This window comes from Notolabrus celidotus, chromosome 19, assembly GCF_009762535.1.
Source record: "Notolabrus celidotus isolate fNotCel1 chromosome 19, fNotCel1.pri, whole genome shotgun sequence".
NCBI lineage: Eukaryota > Metazoa > Chordata > Actinopteri > Labriformes > Labridae > Notolabrus > Notolabrus celidotus.
Genome location: NC_048290.1, coordinates 25511023 through 25524268, shown reverse-complemented (window position 1 = coordinate 25524268; position 13246 = coordinate 25511023). Strand labels below are relative to the sequence as shown.

The following is a 13246-nucleotide window of genomic DNA, read 5'->3' as shown; positions in this document are numbered from 1 at the left end:
TGTACTTGTTAATTCTTGACCACTGTTAAAATAAGATATTTTCAGGGCGCTCCATCCTCCTTGTTAAAACTGACAGTCGCCCACAGTTGGTAGGTATGTTCTGCTACCCTCTCCCTCTAGCAGGCAGCTAGCTGTCTCTTGCCAAAACTTCCCACACCAAGCTATATTTACCATACCCGTTACCGAGGTGGAGAAAATGTGTAAGCAGCAGTGTCAGAGCCTGGTTATGCTCTGAAATAATCTCCTCATGGTAGACAGTCTCATAATTTGCACAGGGACAGCATTGGATCAACCTCCTTAAGCACCTCTTAGCATTAATACATGCAGTGGTGATTAGTAGCAAAGGCTGCTGTTGTTAAAAGACACTCATTTAAGAAATAATAATTAGACTCTTCCAGTGTTTTTTTTTTCTTCTGCAGCCACACATTTATCTGAGGCTGTCTGACAGAAGAGAGGCTAGTTGCTAGGTGATAGCCCTCTACAAGTGATTAGCAGGGGTCTAATGTGCTTGCATCCAAAGGTTGGACCAACCCAGCCTAGCAGGGACTGTGCTCACTTTCCTTTGAGCTACAAGTCAGTCTACCTGACAGCACTCATTTGTGTCTCATTAATGCGTTGTACTGATGGCTAGCATAAAGCCATATAATTAGATTGAATAGAACTTGATAATCACTGAGCTGCACTTGTATTATGCAGATTGAGCTCTTTTGTGATGTAGCAAAAAAAAATTGAAAAGCTGTCATGATTGGGAATGATTTTAATCTTACCGTGCTGTACAACAGACACTAGGTCTGTCAAAGCTGTCTCAACATAATACTGTGTACACTCTGCAGAATGTAACAATCTACAGTGTGTTGGAAATGTCCTTCAGCTTGTAAGTTTTAAATACATATATGTTATGGGTAATATCAATGGCTAAGAAAAAAAAAATGAAAGGCAATTTGAAAAGAAAAGCTGAATATGCAACTTAAAAGCCACCTTTAGAAATTAGTGGAGCGAAGGTTTGAGTGGAGAAAAATCTACACATGGTGCACTGATCCCTAGATTTCAGTATTAGTCAAGTGTATTTCTCAAACATTAGTGTGCTCAGAAAATTAAAAAATATATACTTATTTAACAACTAAGGAAAATATAAGCCTTTCTTGAAGTGTTTTGATAGCTATATTTTTTGTATGGCCTGGCTAAGGTCACTGAAGGAATCCTACCCAAGAAACTAGCTAAGACAATGCTAACGATGACTCAGCTCTTAGCCTCTGACCACATGCTGTTTCCCAAAAGCATTGTAGAAAACCTGATCTTTAACATGTTTTATTATGTGTTTACAGTGGGCATTATTGTCTTAACTCAAGATGGTTAGTTACTCAACTCAACTTAAAATACAGCTTTAAAATGTGTGAGAAGGGAAAACGTTGTTTGCTAGCATTTTGCTAGCTTTAACTATCGGTACACTTTCTGCCAGCACCACACTATGATTTTTGCTATCCTCATATTTAATCTAGAAATGTATTACAAGAATCAAGTTCTGCTTTACCACTTTGTAACAATAGTTGATAATGGAAGCCTGACATAAATGTTTTTTAAGTGAACTACTGTGTTCAAGCTGTATTTTATGAGGCTGTATCTGTGGCCTTTTTTGTGTTAGAGTGTTTTACCTTTCTTTTTTAAAAAAACCCCACAAACAATTGTATAATTCTAAACTTTTTCTTTTGTTCATTTCTTCATTGTGTTAACATTTAAAAAAAAAAAAGAAAAACTAACCAAGAAACAAAGATCCTATCATTCTTCTTTTCTCACTCTGTACACAATCTTTGAAAAACTCTCAACATAATTAACATGAAAGATGTCAGAGAAGCTAAATAACACTAACTTTAAGAAAAAAGCAGACAAAATCCTCATAACATCGTCAACATAGCTAATGCTGTTTTTGTGACAGTAATCTGTACTGAAAGAATGCCTGCATGCGTGAGTGGGTGTAGAAAGAGCAACAGTTAAAGGTAAATGAAGTCTGGAACAGAGAAGCAGGGCTAAGTGGGTTATTAATGCATAAAATATGGTGGTGAGGCCCATTAAGAGTTTGTGTCAGAGTGAGGAGAGAAAGGAAACTGAAAGACATTCGAGACCGGGCCAGCGATGCTAAGTGTATCATTTATAGTCATGTTGGCAAGGAAGCGCATTAATAAATGTAGCTGCTGGGGATAAGTTACCCCACTAACTGCTGTCTGCTTGAGCCTGAAGAAGATATCTGCCTCTAGATTTGAGAGAGAGAGAGAGAGAGAGAGAGAGAGAGAGAGAGAGAGAGAGAGAGAGAGAGAGAGAGAGAGAGAGAGAGAGAGAGAGAGAGAGAGAGAGAGAGAGAGAGAGAGAGAGAGAGAGAGAGAGAGAGAGAGAGGGACGACCATGAGGGACTGAGGGACGCACCAGCCCATGGTGTTTGATTTTGTGAGCGCACTGCATCGGGTGAGGACATTGAGATATACTGTATAGGTGACACCATCGTTCATTAATGCATACAAAATATGTAATATATGGTTGATATGTATGTGATGAATATAATATGTAATGAATATGGTGTGTGATTAATGTATATATGGTGAGTGTAGTGTGTTGTGAATATATATTATGTACTGTATGAATTTATGTGCTTTGGCAATAATATCTCGTTGTTCATGCCAATAAAGCAAATTTGAATTGAAAAAAATTGAGAGAGAGAGAGATGACTGTCTGACAGATAAATGAATTAAAATAATATTGGACAACTGATATCTTTACTAATATACCACACACAGCTTTAATATTGGATACAAAGACATGGCAGGTGATTCTATGCTCCCATTAGCATTTTAAATCCAGGGGCATGTACAAACTTTTACCACTTGAGTGGCCCAACTTGTGCACTGACTTATGAAGGGGTGTCTTGCTCAAAAGTGTCCTAATAACAATGATTCACATTTCTGTTTGAATTAATCACACTAACCTAATGTTAGGGTAGCATACAGTTGTTATATCCCTCTGTATAGGTTTTTAAAAAGATAAAAGAGCTGAATGGCTCATAACACTCATTACACCGTGTTCCAAATTATTATGCAAGTTGCATTTTTGTGAATATTTTAAAAACTATGTCAACAGTCGTTTTCAAATTTGTCAAGAAGTCAGATAGTGAATATATTTCTTCAACTGTGTGCCTCATGAACTGGCCTGCCTGCTCACCTGATCTCAGCCCGACTGAGAACTTGTAGTCAATAATAAAGGAGATCATTTACAGTAAAGGCAAGAAATACATCCCAAAAGAGCATCTTTGGAAAGCCATACAAGGTGCAGCTCACAGTGTCAGCGGAGAAGTCATCAGAAACTAAATCTGATTACCAGAGACTTCTGACCCTCACTGAGAGAAAAGGAGGTTATATTGGACATTAGAGAAACACTATAGATTTTAAATGTTTTAAAGACATTAGAGTTTTATTTTGTATACAAATGTAAAGAAAACTGTTGATTTTGTTGAAGTTTAATATGGTTGTAGTAAATATTATTTTATTATATTAGTTTTTAATTTTCACAAGTTATATGCTCTTATCACCAAGTTGCATAATAATTTGGCACACTCATTTCTGCAGATTCCGCATTAATTTAAAAATACAGCCGAAAAGCATCATTTTAACCACACAGTTGAAGAAATATATTCACTATCTGACCTCCTAACAAATTTGAAAGCAACTGTTAACATAGTTTTTAAAATATTCACAAAAATGCAACTTGCATAATAATTTGGAACACGGTATAATAACAAGAGATACATCTGCAAAAGTCAGTGAGAACAGGCCTATTCGAAAATCCTGGGGGCCAGATACAGCCCCCTTTATGTTCCACAGCCCCTAAACAGTTGCCTGCACTTCAGGCTGGCATGTCTGCAGTATGACCAATATTACTGGCGTGATGAACATGCAGTTTTTCCTCATTGAAATCTCAACTGGGATACACACTCAGGTATCTTGGTGTAATATAATAACAGTGTAATGGACCACAGTTGATCTGTTGTCACCCCCAGGGTTTGGATAGCATGTGATCTGTGGATCGATGGACATGTATCATCATATATACTGCTGATAAATCCCTGTGCAGAGTCTCAGTGAAAAGAAAGCTACATTCAAGTAGTGCATGTAGGTGCCACAGAGAACATCTGTAGAGATGCTCAGTTTTTTTTTCACTAAATTTTGCACGTTCACACAAAGAAGGGTCCTCAAGTATGGATTTAATAATCGCATCAAAGGGTGTGATGAAGACTCCCCTCCTCTCTCTCTCCATGTGTCTGTACTTATAATGCAAGTTGTGTGTAAGAAAAAGTAGCTCAATGTTAGTAACGTTATTCTACTGCCTGCTGTGGTCTGTAGAGGTAAACTCAGCCATATCACACTAACTCTGTTAAAAGTTCAGATACAGTCCCTAAACACATGCTTCTTGTTCATTGTTTGTCTAACTTACACAACATGTAATAATAGATTCTATTTATAGAACAGAGATAGACCGATTGTTAGACAGCAATGTTTATATTTTGATTTGCTTTATCGCAACATCACTGTCTCAATTATCCAATCAGACGCCAAGGTTACAGAGGTTAATAGACAGAGAGAAATAAAAGCATTGCTTGTTCTCTCAGACAAAACACAGATTACGACACAAACAAAGACAGTGACAACAACAGGAAGAAAGAAAGTCAGAAATAGACTAAGTATGAATAGCCTGATGAATAGAAGAGGAAATTGTGTTGGGGGAAGATGTCAAGAAGATAGAACAACGAATGTGAGACAGAATAGTGAAGGCTACGTGTAGGTGCACTGAAAAACTGCACAAGGAGTGCAATGAATGGTAAAGTAAAGAAAGGGAGTGAGTCATGCAACCTGTAAAAATACAGCATTTGATCAAAGTTGTCTGGTCAGATTAAATGGCAGCAGAGATCCCACTGTGACTGGAAGAGGTGAGCTGGTTTCCTTCTATATTAGGAAAGCTCGTCAATATGGGTCCAGAAAGTTTCCCCTCAGCTATGCACAAGCCAAAAGGTCTGTCTGTGTAAATCCTGAGAGATACACAACACTGCCTACACTTTTATCACAGATAGTAAAAGCTTTACGGTTACCTAACTGAAAGCACTTGAATAAAACTTGGGTTATGGTGTGTTTAGTGTGTATAGTGGTTTTCAGATCAAGGAGAAATATAGATGAATATGTTCTTGTTACATCTCAAGGAGAGGCAGAAGAACAAAGTGTTTCTGCTTTTGTCTGACTTATTATATTAAACCTTTTTAACAGATGCAAAGCACTGAATAACATCAACTCCACAAAGACAATGTCCCTGTTACTTTATCCATAATTTTGTGTATTGTGTTGTAAAAAAAAATTAAGTTTAACAATCTTTTCCAAAAAGTGTGTATAGTGGTGTCACATTTTAAAACGATTGAAGATCTGTTTAGAGTTCTTTTCCTTCTTGTTGTCCATTATTTACTCATTTAAAGCTGTAACATGTGCTGGGGCTAAAGAAGACAAAAAGATGAAAAAGAGAAATATTCTTTGAACCTGCCTCAACTTAAATGACTCATCACAGATGAAAGAAGTCTCACTAAAGCAATACTAAGACGTTTTTTCGTTTTTTTTCCTTGAACTCTTCATTCAATTTGAACTGTCTGCTCTGGAGATCAGACTGTTCATCATGTACCTGGTGGAAAGGGTCCTTCCTCATATTCCGGCTAGCCAGCGGCTCATCAAAGGGGAACACCACAGAGTAGTTTTTGGCGTACGACTCGTGGCTCCTCTCTCTGATCCAGCGTTGGTTGTCTGTCAGTGAGTTGTGGAAACGTCTGGGAGTGCAGAAAGAATTCAAAAGAGTTATTAAAAGCTAATTCAACATCACAACTATTCACACCTTATTAGCATTATTCCTGTCCCTGCAGCTCTTGAAAAATTGCCATTAAAAATCTCAAAGTCGTGACTTACTTTGAGGAGTGACTGTTCCCGTGGTGCTTCCTATGATAAGTGTCTTAACTAAAATGCTTTTATATTTTAAGAATGCATTTATGTACCTGATGTCATAACCGTACATATCCTTCTCAGGGCGTCCGTGTATGATCCAGTGAGCCAGCTCTCTGCCACAACCACCTCCCAGCATCATGCCTGACAAACACACACAAGAAGCAAGGGAATAAGGAGAGTACATTTTGAACGCATACATTTTTCAGCTTTCATCCTGATCCACTCGAAGAGAATATAGCGCTGATCTATGCCATGCCCATAGGCTGTGGATTTACTTGCCAGTATGCTCCAACAGATCATTAACCCTCCCACCACTTCGCAGTGTGCTTTTCAACATCTTTCTCAGACATAAGTTAAACTTCAGCTATGTTCACTCCCATTTTCTTAAAAATCAATCCTGCTGCTTTTTGTTGCACAAATGTGACAGCCTGACAGCATTCAGTTCCTCCTGTTTTCTCTGTGATGCTTTGGTGATTGGCAAACGTGATGTGTGACGTTTCAGTGTCAGTGTAAAAAAAATTTCAGCCACATCGTTTCACATTCCGGTAGAAAAACAGTTACTGTATACAGGCTTATAACTGAATCAACAGCTACAACAAGTTACTAAAAGAGACCCTGCCTTTAACTGGGACAGGCCTTTATTTGAAGTTTTACAGATGAAACCATCTTGACTCTGCCCAACATCAGATACAGTGCTGTGCCTCAGGAGTCCCAGCTATGAGACATGGGTGTACTTATCTCTATTTAGGAGTTTAACGTTCTTTAATATATATTTCAATATACTTTACATGAACTATGATATTCTAAAGCACTTATGCTGACAATTTACACAATGTGTTGCATGTCTTACGTCTGAAACTTCGGTCTGTAATAAAGTTTCAAGGGTGCATTAGTATTCCTGTCTGACTGTCAAATCAAACTATGGCGAAAAAGTTCCATTATTTGTGACCTTCTGTAAAAAAAAAGAAGGATTTAGAGATTAATCGAAAGAAAATTCTCAAATTAATTGATGAACAGAATACCATATCTCTGTCTTTAACCTATAGCATGTCTGAAGGATGTTGAGTATGTGTCATTAATGCAGAGAACAGAAAAGAAAAGCCGTTTTTTTTCTCTGCCTCAGTCGCTCTACGTAATATGACCTACAGAGGTTTCCTCTGACCTTTGTTCCATCATTTGACCCTCGCTCACAGCAACCCTCTGAGCAATCTGACCTCATCATCTGCAACCGTACAACTACTGCATTCTGTGTGTTTCAACAGAGCTAGCATATGAAGACTGGCAATTCAATATTTCATCCATCCAGACCCAAAACTGCTGGGTTAATGAGCTCCCCCTTAAGCAACCCCCTTCTGTTGTTTTGTTGCCGGTAATTTGCATGTGTGTGCGTGTTGTTTGTGCACATCAACACACTCAAACATCACTATGCAGCAGCGCTACCAGTCCTTGCATGTCCTTGTACCACTCCTTCATCCCTCCATCTTTATCTCTCACAGCAACCCCTCTCTCTCTATCTCTCATCGCTACATCCATGCTGGGGCGCTGTCACTCCGGGCCAGGCCTGGGTGGGTGTTTGAACGGCGGGACGGATGGATGGATGGATGGATTGGAACAGGGGTAGAGAGATTGAGGGAGGAGGGTGATGAAGGGAGGGGGATGATGGAGTTCTCTCAATACAATGTGGAGACAACCAGCAAGGCGAGGTGGCACTGATAAATGTCACCCCAGATAAACACGTTGATGTGTGAGCGTGTATCTGCGTGGGAACTCTTGTGCTTGTGCCACTACTTGTCTTATCTCCTCTCTGCCTTTGTACCTCCCCTCTCCATTAACCCTCCATTAAGCTCTCAGTCTTTTACGCTGGTAAATGATGTGCAAACATTTGTACCTTTATATCTCATTACTATCATTAGCATTCTCTCTCTGTTGTGCACTGCTCCGGAGACTCTTTTTAGATATTTGCTTTCTTCTTGTCCCCTGTGACATTCACTGTAACGCTGCCATTAGTTCAAATAAGGCTTTTTAATGAGGGAGAAAACGTACATCTTTATAGCACGCCAGAGCGCAGGCTGGTTTGCACAAGACAAGCACTGACCGGGTATAAAGATGGACCAGAGATGGCCCCTCCCACTAACTAACATCAAACATTTGACTCACTGATGAAATCACAAAGATCCCTTAACTCAGTACAGTCCACAGCAGAGCAGTGAAATCAATTCATCAATGCATTGCAATATAATTTTTTCCAAAATCAACATCAATTCAGACAACCCTATATTGGTTACTTCCATTGTAATCAAGCACCGCTCCTGTCAGGGTCACTGTGGGTGCTGCTGTAATACAATTCACGTTTAGTCACCAAAGTGGTGACAGCGGCAGGTAGTGATGTTAAGTCAGGGCCTACAACAGTAAAAGCTGATGTTTGGACGCATTTTGGATACTGATATAAAACGAGAACAGAAAGATAGAAGTCATGTCGTGTGTAAACTTTGGAAATACTGTGAAAATACAACCTAAACTGGTAGAACATGGGCAGTGGATGAGCTGTACTGACTGTTTATCAGACAGCAGTAAGGCCCATCTCCACACTGCTGATGAAGTGCTAGAGAGAGGTCTAGCTGAAAAAATAAACACCCTCAATGTTACTTGCGGGTCTCTAGAGCGATGACAGCCGTTGGGCAGCTCTTAGCAATGTGGCCATCGCAAAACTTTGGGTGCAAAAAGTGTTCTGGTGACACATTTGAGGATTGCGAGCCCTGGAATTGAAAGACAGAACGTGTTGTCTGTAGTGCTTTTTGTAAACTGTTAACTAAATGTCAGACTGGTGGTGAGTAATAGGAAACATTGACAAACTATGAGCTAAGTTTGAGTCAAGTGTCCAGGCCTTAGCTCATTGTCTATTCAAAGTCATATCTGGGAGATGAGACAGGGAAAGCAGCGGTCAAAGTTTTGAGTGTGGTCTCATCTCTAGGTGCTTTGCAGATTGATAGAAGAAGCCTAGTTCTCTCCAAAGCTCTAAACTTTTCTACTGGATCTAGAAAGTTGACCCATTTAAAACAATCACATCCCATTTATTAAAGCTGTAAAAATATTGTTGTATTTCTTGACATATAGAAGCTTAATATTTGTCAAGCACCAATGTGGAGCGACTGAAAAGATTGCCAGATTTGGTAGGATGAACACAGATGTGTTAATGTACCAAAATGGTGCCAATGGTTTTAGCCTTTTGTGTCTTTTTATCTTCTAAAGTTCACACTAGCTCCTGTAAGTGGACCCCATTAACATCAACCCAATCTCAGCCTCCTTCGACGTAATCGACGGCCATTTTTTAGAGATCTGGTGTAGCCAGCTGTTCATGATAAAGTAGCTCAACCAAGACTTTTTTCTTTTTTCTCCACATGTTGTATTTTTTACAGCCTTGCTGGTAAATTGATAAGTAAATAAAGTTAGTGTTGAGAAACACATCTAATAGGGGATCATTAGCTGTAAGTGCATTGAGAGGTTTGCAGATAAAAGCTGAAATAAAATGATGTAAAATGACTTCTGATGGGTTTATAAATTGTATTTCAGAGAATAGTGTGCTACCAGTTTTGCTCTTCACAGACTGATTTCCTTTACTGGCCAATGCCTACAAAAGCATTTTGGACAAGAATATCCATAGAACAAAATGAAACCAACCACTTCTAAAACCAAGCTCGTCCTGTGCTTTCGGATTCTGCATTTTTTGCAGAATCTGCAAACAGAGACAACATCAACCCTTCCTCCTCTCTCCCAAACTGTTAGGAGAAAGTTTCATTGCTGTTTTTGTTTTGCATTCTCTGACTAAAAGAAGCCTTGAACTCCTAAACCCTGTTGTTTTCTCAGCCCCCACTGTTCTCTTTTGAATACAGCCCATTTTATTTGCCTTTTAATGCGCTAAAAGCTTTAACTAGCCATAGTACATGTAAAGGTGCTCATTATTGTGATTATGAATAAAATGGTGACTAAGGACATTAAGAGGTGCAGCAGTTAAATGCTGAAAAAGAGCCATAATTACAACAAATAAATGCACTCAAAGTGAGAAGTTCAGCATGCTGGTTTTGACACTAAGAAGAAGAAACTTCAGGGTTGCTAAGCAACAAGTACAAAAGGGGACCAAAATGAACTCAATCAAGTAAAACATCTTGAAAGTAAGGAAAGGAAAACAACTAGAAACCGAAAGAGCTTCTGAACACTCAATGATGGGTCTCGTATTATGAATCTGTCAACTTTGGCCCTGTGGTTTCTGAATAAGTCCTGAAGCTTTGCCTTGTTATGAATAAGCCATGTGACTTCTGAGTGTGATTTTGTTTGTGTAATAGAAATATAATTAAGATTTTTCCTGTGTCAGAGAGGCAAAAGAGCCAGAGGCTGAAAGACTGGCAATGCTTGGATGGAAAAAAGGTAGGTAAAGCTGACTTTACTCAGCTCCTGCTTTGACTTATTTGTAAGTGTACTGAATTTAACTGTGTGCTGGGGCTAATAGAAGGTCTTGAACCATCCTTGCTGTGCTATGCCGGTACAAAATCCCTCATTATCCAGCCTCTGTTAGCAGGTGTGGTGTCTCTGCGACAGCTGGTCCATTTCAATGGGCTTATCCCAGCATGACACTTCAAAACAGACCAGAGGACACAATTACTGTGGCACTTTATCCACCTCATTTCAGATAGGAACATTACATATTTTACAGCATAAAGTAGAGAAAAGTGGAAAAATACTACATTGCTGAAGGCAGCTGAACCATTACTGGCCATTTTATATCTGTAAGTCCAGAACCGGTCAAAAAGTGAACCATTACATTTTTTCTGACAGCCTGAATGACTGTCCTGAACTCGAACCTATTCCATTTACAACAATATATATGAGTCCAAAAAGCCAGCAAACACAACAGTGAAGAAATGTTTAGGAGACTGTTGACACCATAGACTACACAAAAAGGTGGATGATGTGACAGCTTCCCAAAAGTAAAGCCAAAAAATTTAGAGCTTCCCCTCAATTGGCTGATTTACACCAACAAACTAAGCTGTTAATGGTTGATAACATTGTATGCCTATTTGTTAGAGCTCCACTTCTCTGCATCTCTCTCACCTTTCACCTCTCTCAACCTCTCACCATAACAGCGTTATATGCTGACCTTTGCAGTCTTTAAGTAGAAGAAAAAAGCTTTCTCTCAAGTGTCTCTTAACCATGTTGGTGATTACTTTGCCCTTTATGCCCCCTCTCTTGGTTTTTCCAGACTCCCAGTTTAATGTCAAAGGTAAGCTAATGGAGTAAGTAAGAAAGTGACTTGGGTTGTTGTTGTTGTTGTTGTGAGTGTGCACGTGTTCTCCATGTATTCAGAGAAATAAAAGAGACCCACTCCATTATTCATCTGTGCTTTGAGAGTGTCCCCATAGGTCTGCTTTGACTTGGTCAAAATCCACAAAGCCCAATCTTTGGCCATTTTTCCTTACTTGTTTTCATCCTGTTTGTTTTTGCCACACACTTTTTATGAGGACTCCTCTGACCTTTAAAGCTCTATTATTTAATGGGTGCCCCCAGGGAAAACTCTATACCATCAAGTACTTGAAAGTATCCTGCTGCGAGTGATATGAATTGCATGTGTAACATAAAGCTTACGACATTGACATTCTGACTTTTTTTTTATTATATATATATATCAGACAGCTGTAATTATTTTTTACTTTGTCTATCTTTTAACTTTTTGTCCTGGCTGCACTTACCAGCGCTGTTGAAGCCACAGCCCAGGAAGAAACCTCTGACCTCTGGGGCTTCTCCCATCAGCGGTTTATGGTCTGCTGTAAAGGATTCTGAAAACACAAAGATCATTGTTGTCAATAAAAGTAGCAACAAGATGTGAGGTACACAAACTTAACACAGATCTGACCCATTATCACCGTCAAAGATATTATAGTGTGGAAGAGAGAAATGGAAATGAACACGTCTTAATTTTACTCTACTATTAATGTTTCCTACTTATTTGTTGATAGCTACTAGCTAGCTACTATCATTTTGGCTCGGTCCCAGTCTCCCTAAAATAAATAAAGAACATATCTTCAGTACAAATAACTAAATAACACTAAAACTTTGACTGTGATGGAGGCTTATATTAATTTCATACAAGACCACTTAGTGGTTATACTCTTCTAGGACATAATGGCTTTGCACAGGAGCTAGTTGGCAGCTTAGCAGCTAGCCCTGACCAAAACAGGTGCCTCTCATTAATAAAATGTAACCTGCTATTTATTCTTTACCAAAAGGTAACAGAACTTTATTAACTTAGACTTTTCAAAAGTATCTAGAGACAAGTATCCACTGCATTGAAACTTAAGTATTTGATACAAAATAGATTTTTTTTTAGTTTTTCAGAAAGTCGCCTGCCTAGTAAGTGGTTTAGCTAGCTTAGCACTTGGTGACACAGCGAAAAATCTTGTCCTTACCTTCCTAAACAATACCAGCTTATTCCGATAATGTTAACTGTTCTAAGGAGGCTAGCTTATTTATATCTTCGAACAGGATACAAGTAATAAATTCATTTGTATTAAGTAAGTAGCCTAACACTTATAATAACAATATCCTACTCTACTTTCTACCACAATATAGAGGTAATAAGGATAATAATAATTTCTGAAACCTTTATGTTACATATTTTTAATAAAATGATGAGGTCCAGTGTTAGGTGACTAAATGCTTAAGCTACAGAAAGAAACAGACAGAAAATTGATCTTAACTGAGAAGGACATTTGTGACAGGTTAGTATTTCAGTGGGGCTAAAACCCCACTTAAAAGTGTACTCTGAATCACCTCACATACATATACATTCAGGTGTGTTGCAACATTTTTAAAGATATTTACCAGCCATAGTTAGTTACCTCCTAAATATGCCAGAGAAATACATTTTCAATCTTCTTCACCTTAAGAATGTATTTGAATTTCAACCTTGATCCTCGAACAACCTTTTAGAGCAGGGGTATTCAACTAAAATCGCAAGAGGTCCAGTTTTCTTGAGGCAAAGGTCTGAAACATCATAATGTCTAACTATTTAGTGTGATATACTGTATCTACATTTAATAACACCTGACTGTCAACTTAAAATAATTCAGTGCAATTCAAAAACTTTTGAAAAAAATATTTAAACCAGGGTTGCAAACTTTGAGTGTTTGACAGGAGAGAGATTTTTATGACATGGACCTTATCACACTTGCATTTAA

The 13246-nt window shown here is 38.5% G+C and overlaps 1 protein-coding gene across 2 annotated transcripts in view; it reads right to left on the bottom strand.

Moving 5' to 3' along the window:
* The window catches only part of sardh (sarcosine dehydrogenase), a 58968-nt gene that overhangs the window by 24056 nt on the left and 21666 nt on the right, over positions 1–13246 (bottom strand). For both annotated transcript variants that reach the window (XM_034709122.1, XM_034709121.1), the window contains exons 10-12: positions 11759–11845; positions 6068–6158; positions 5704–5845 (exon numbers count right to left, since the gene is read on the bottom strand). In XM_034709122.1, coding sequence (XP_034565013.1) covers positions 5704–5845; positions 6068–6158; positions 11759–11845 — 320 coding nt within the window. The remainder of the gene's footprint in view (positions 1–5703; positions 5846–6067; positions 6159–11758; positions 11846–13246) is intronic.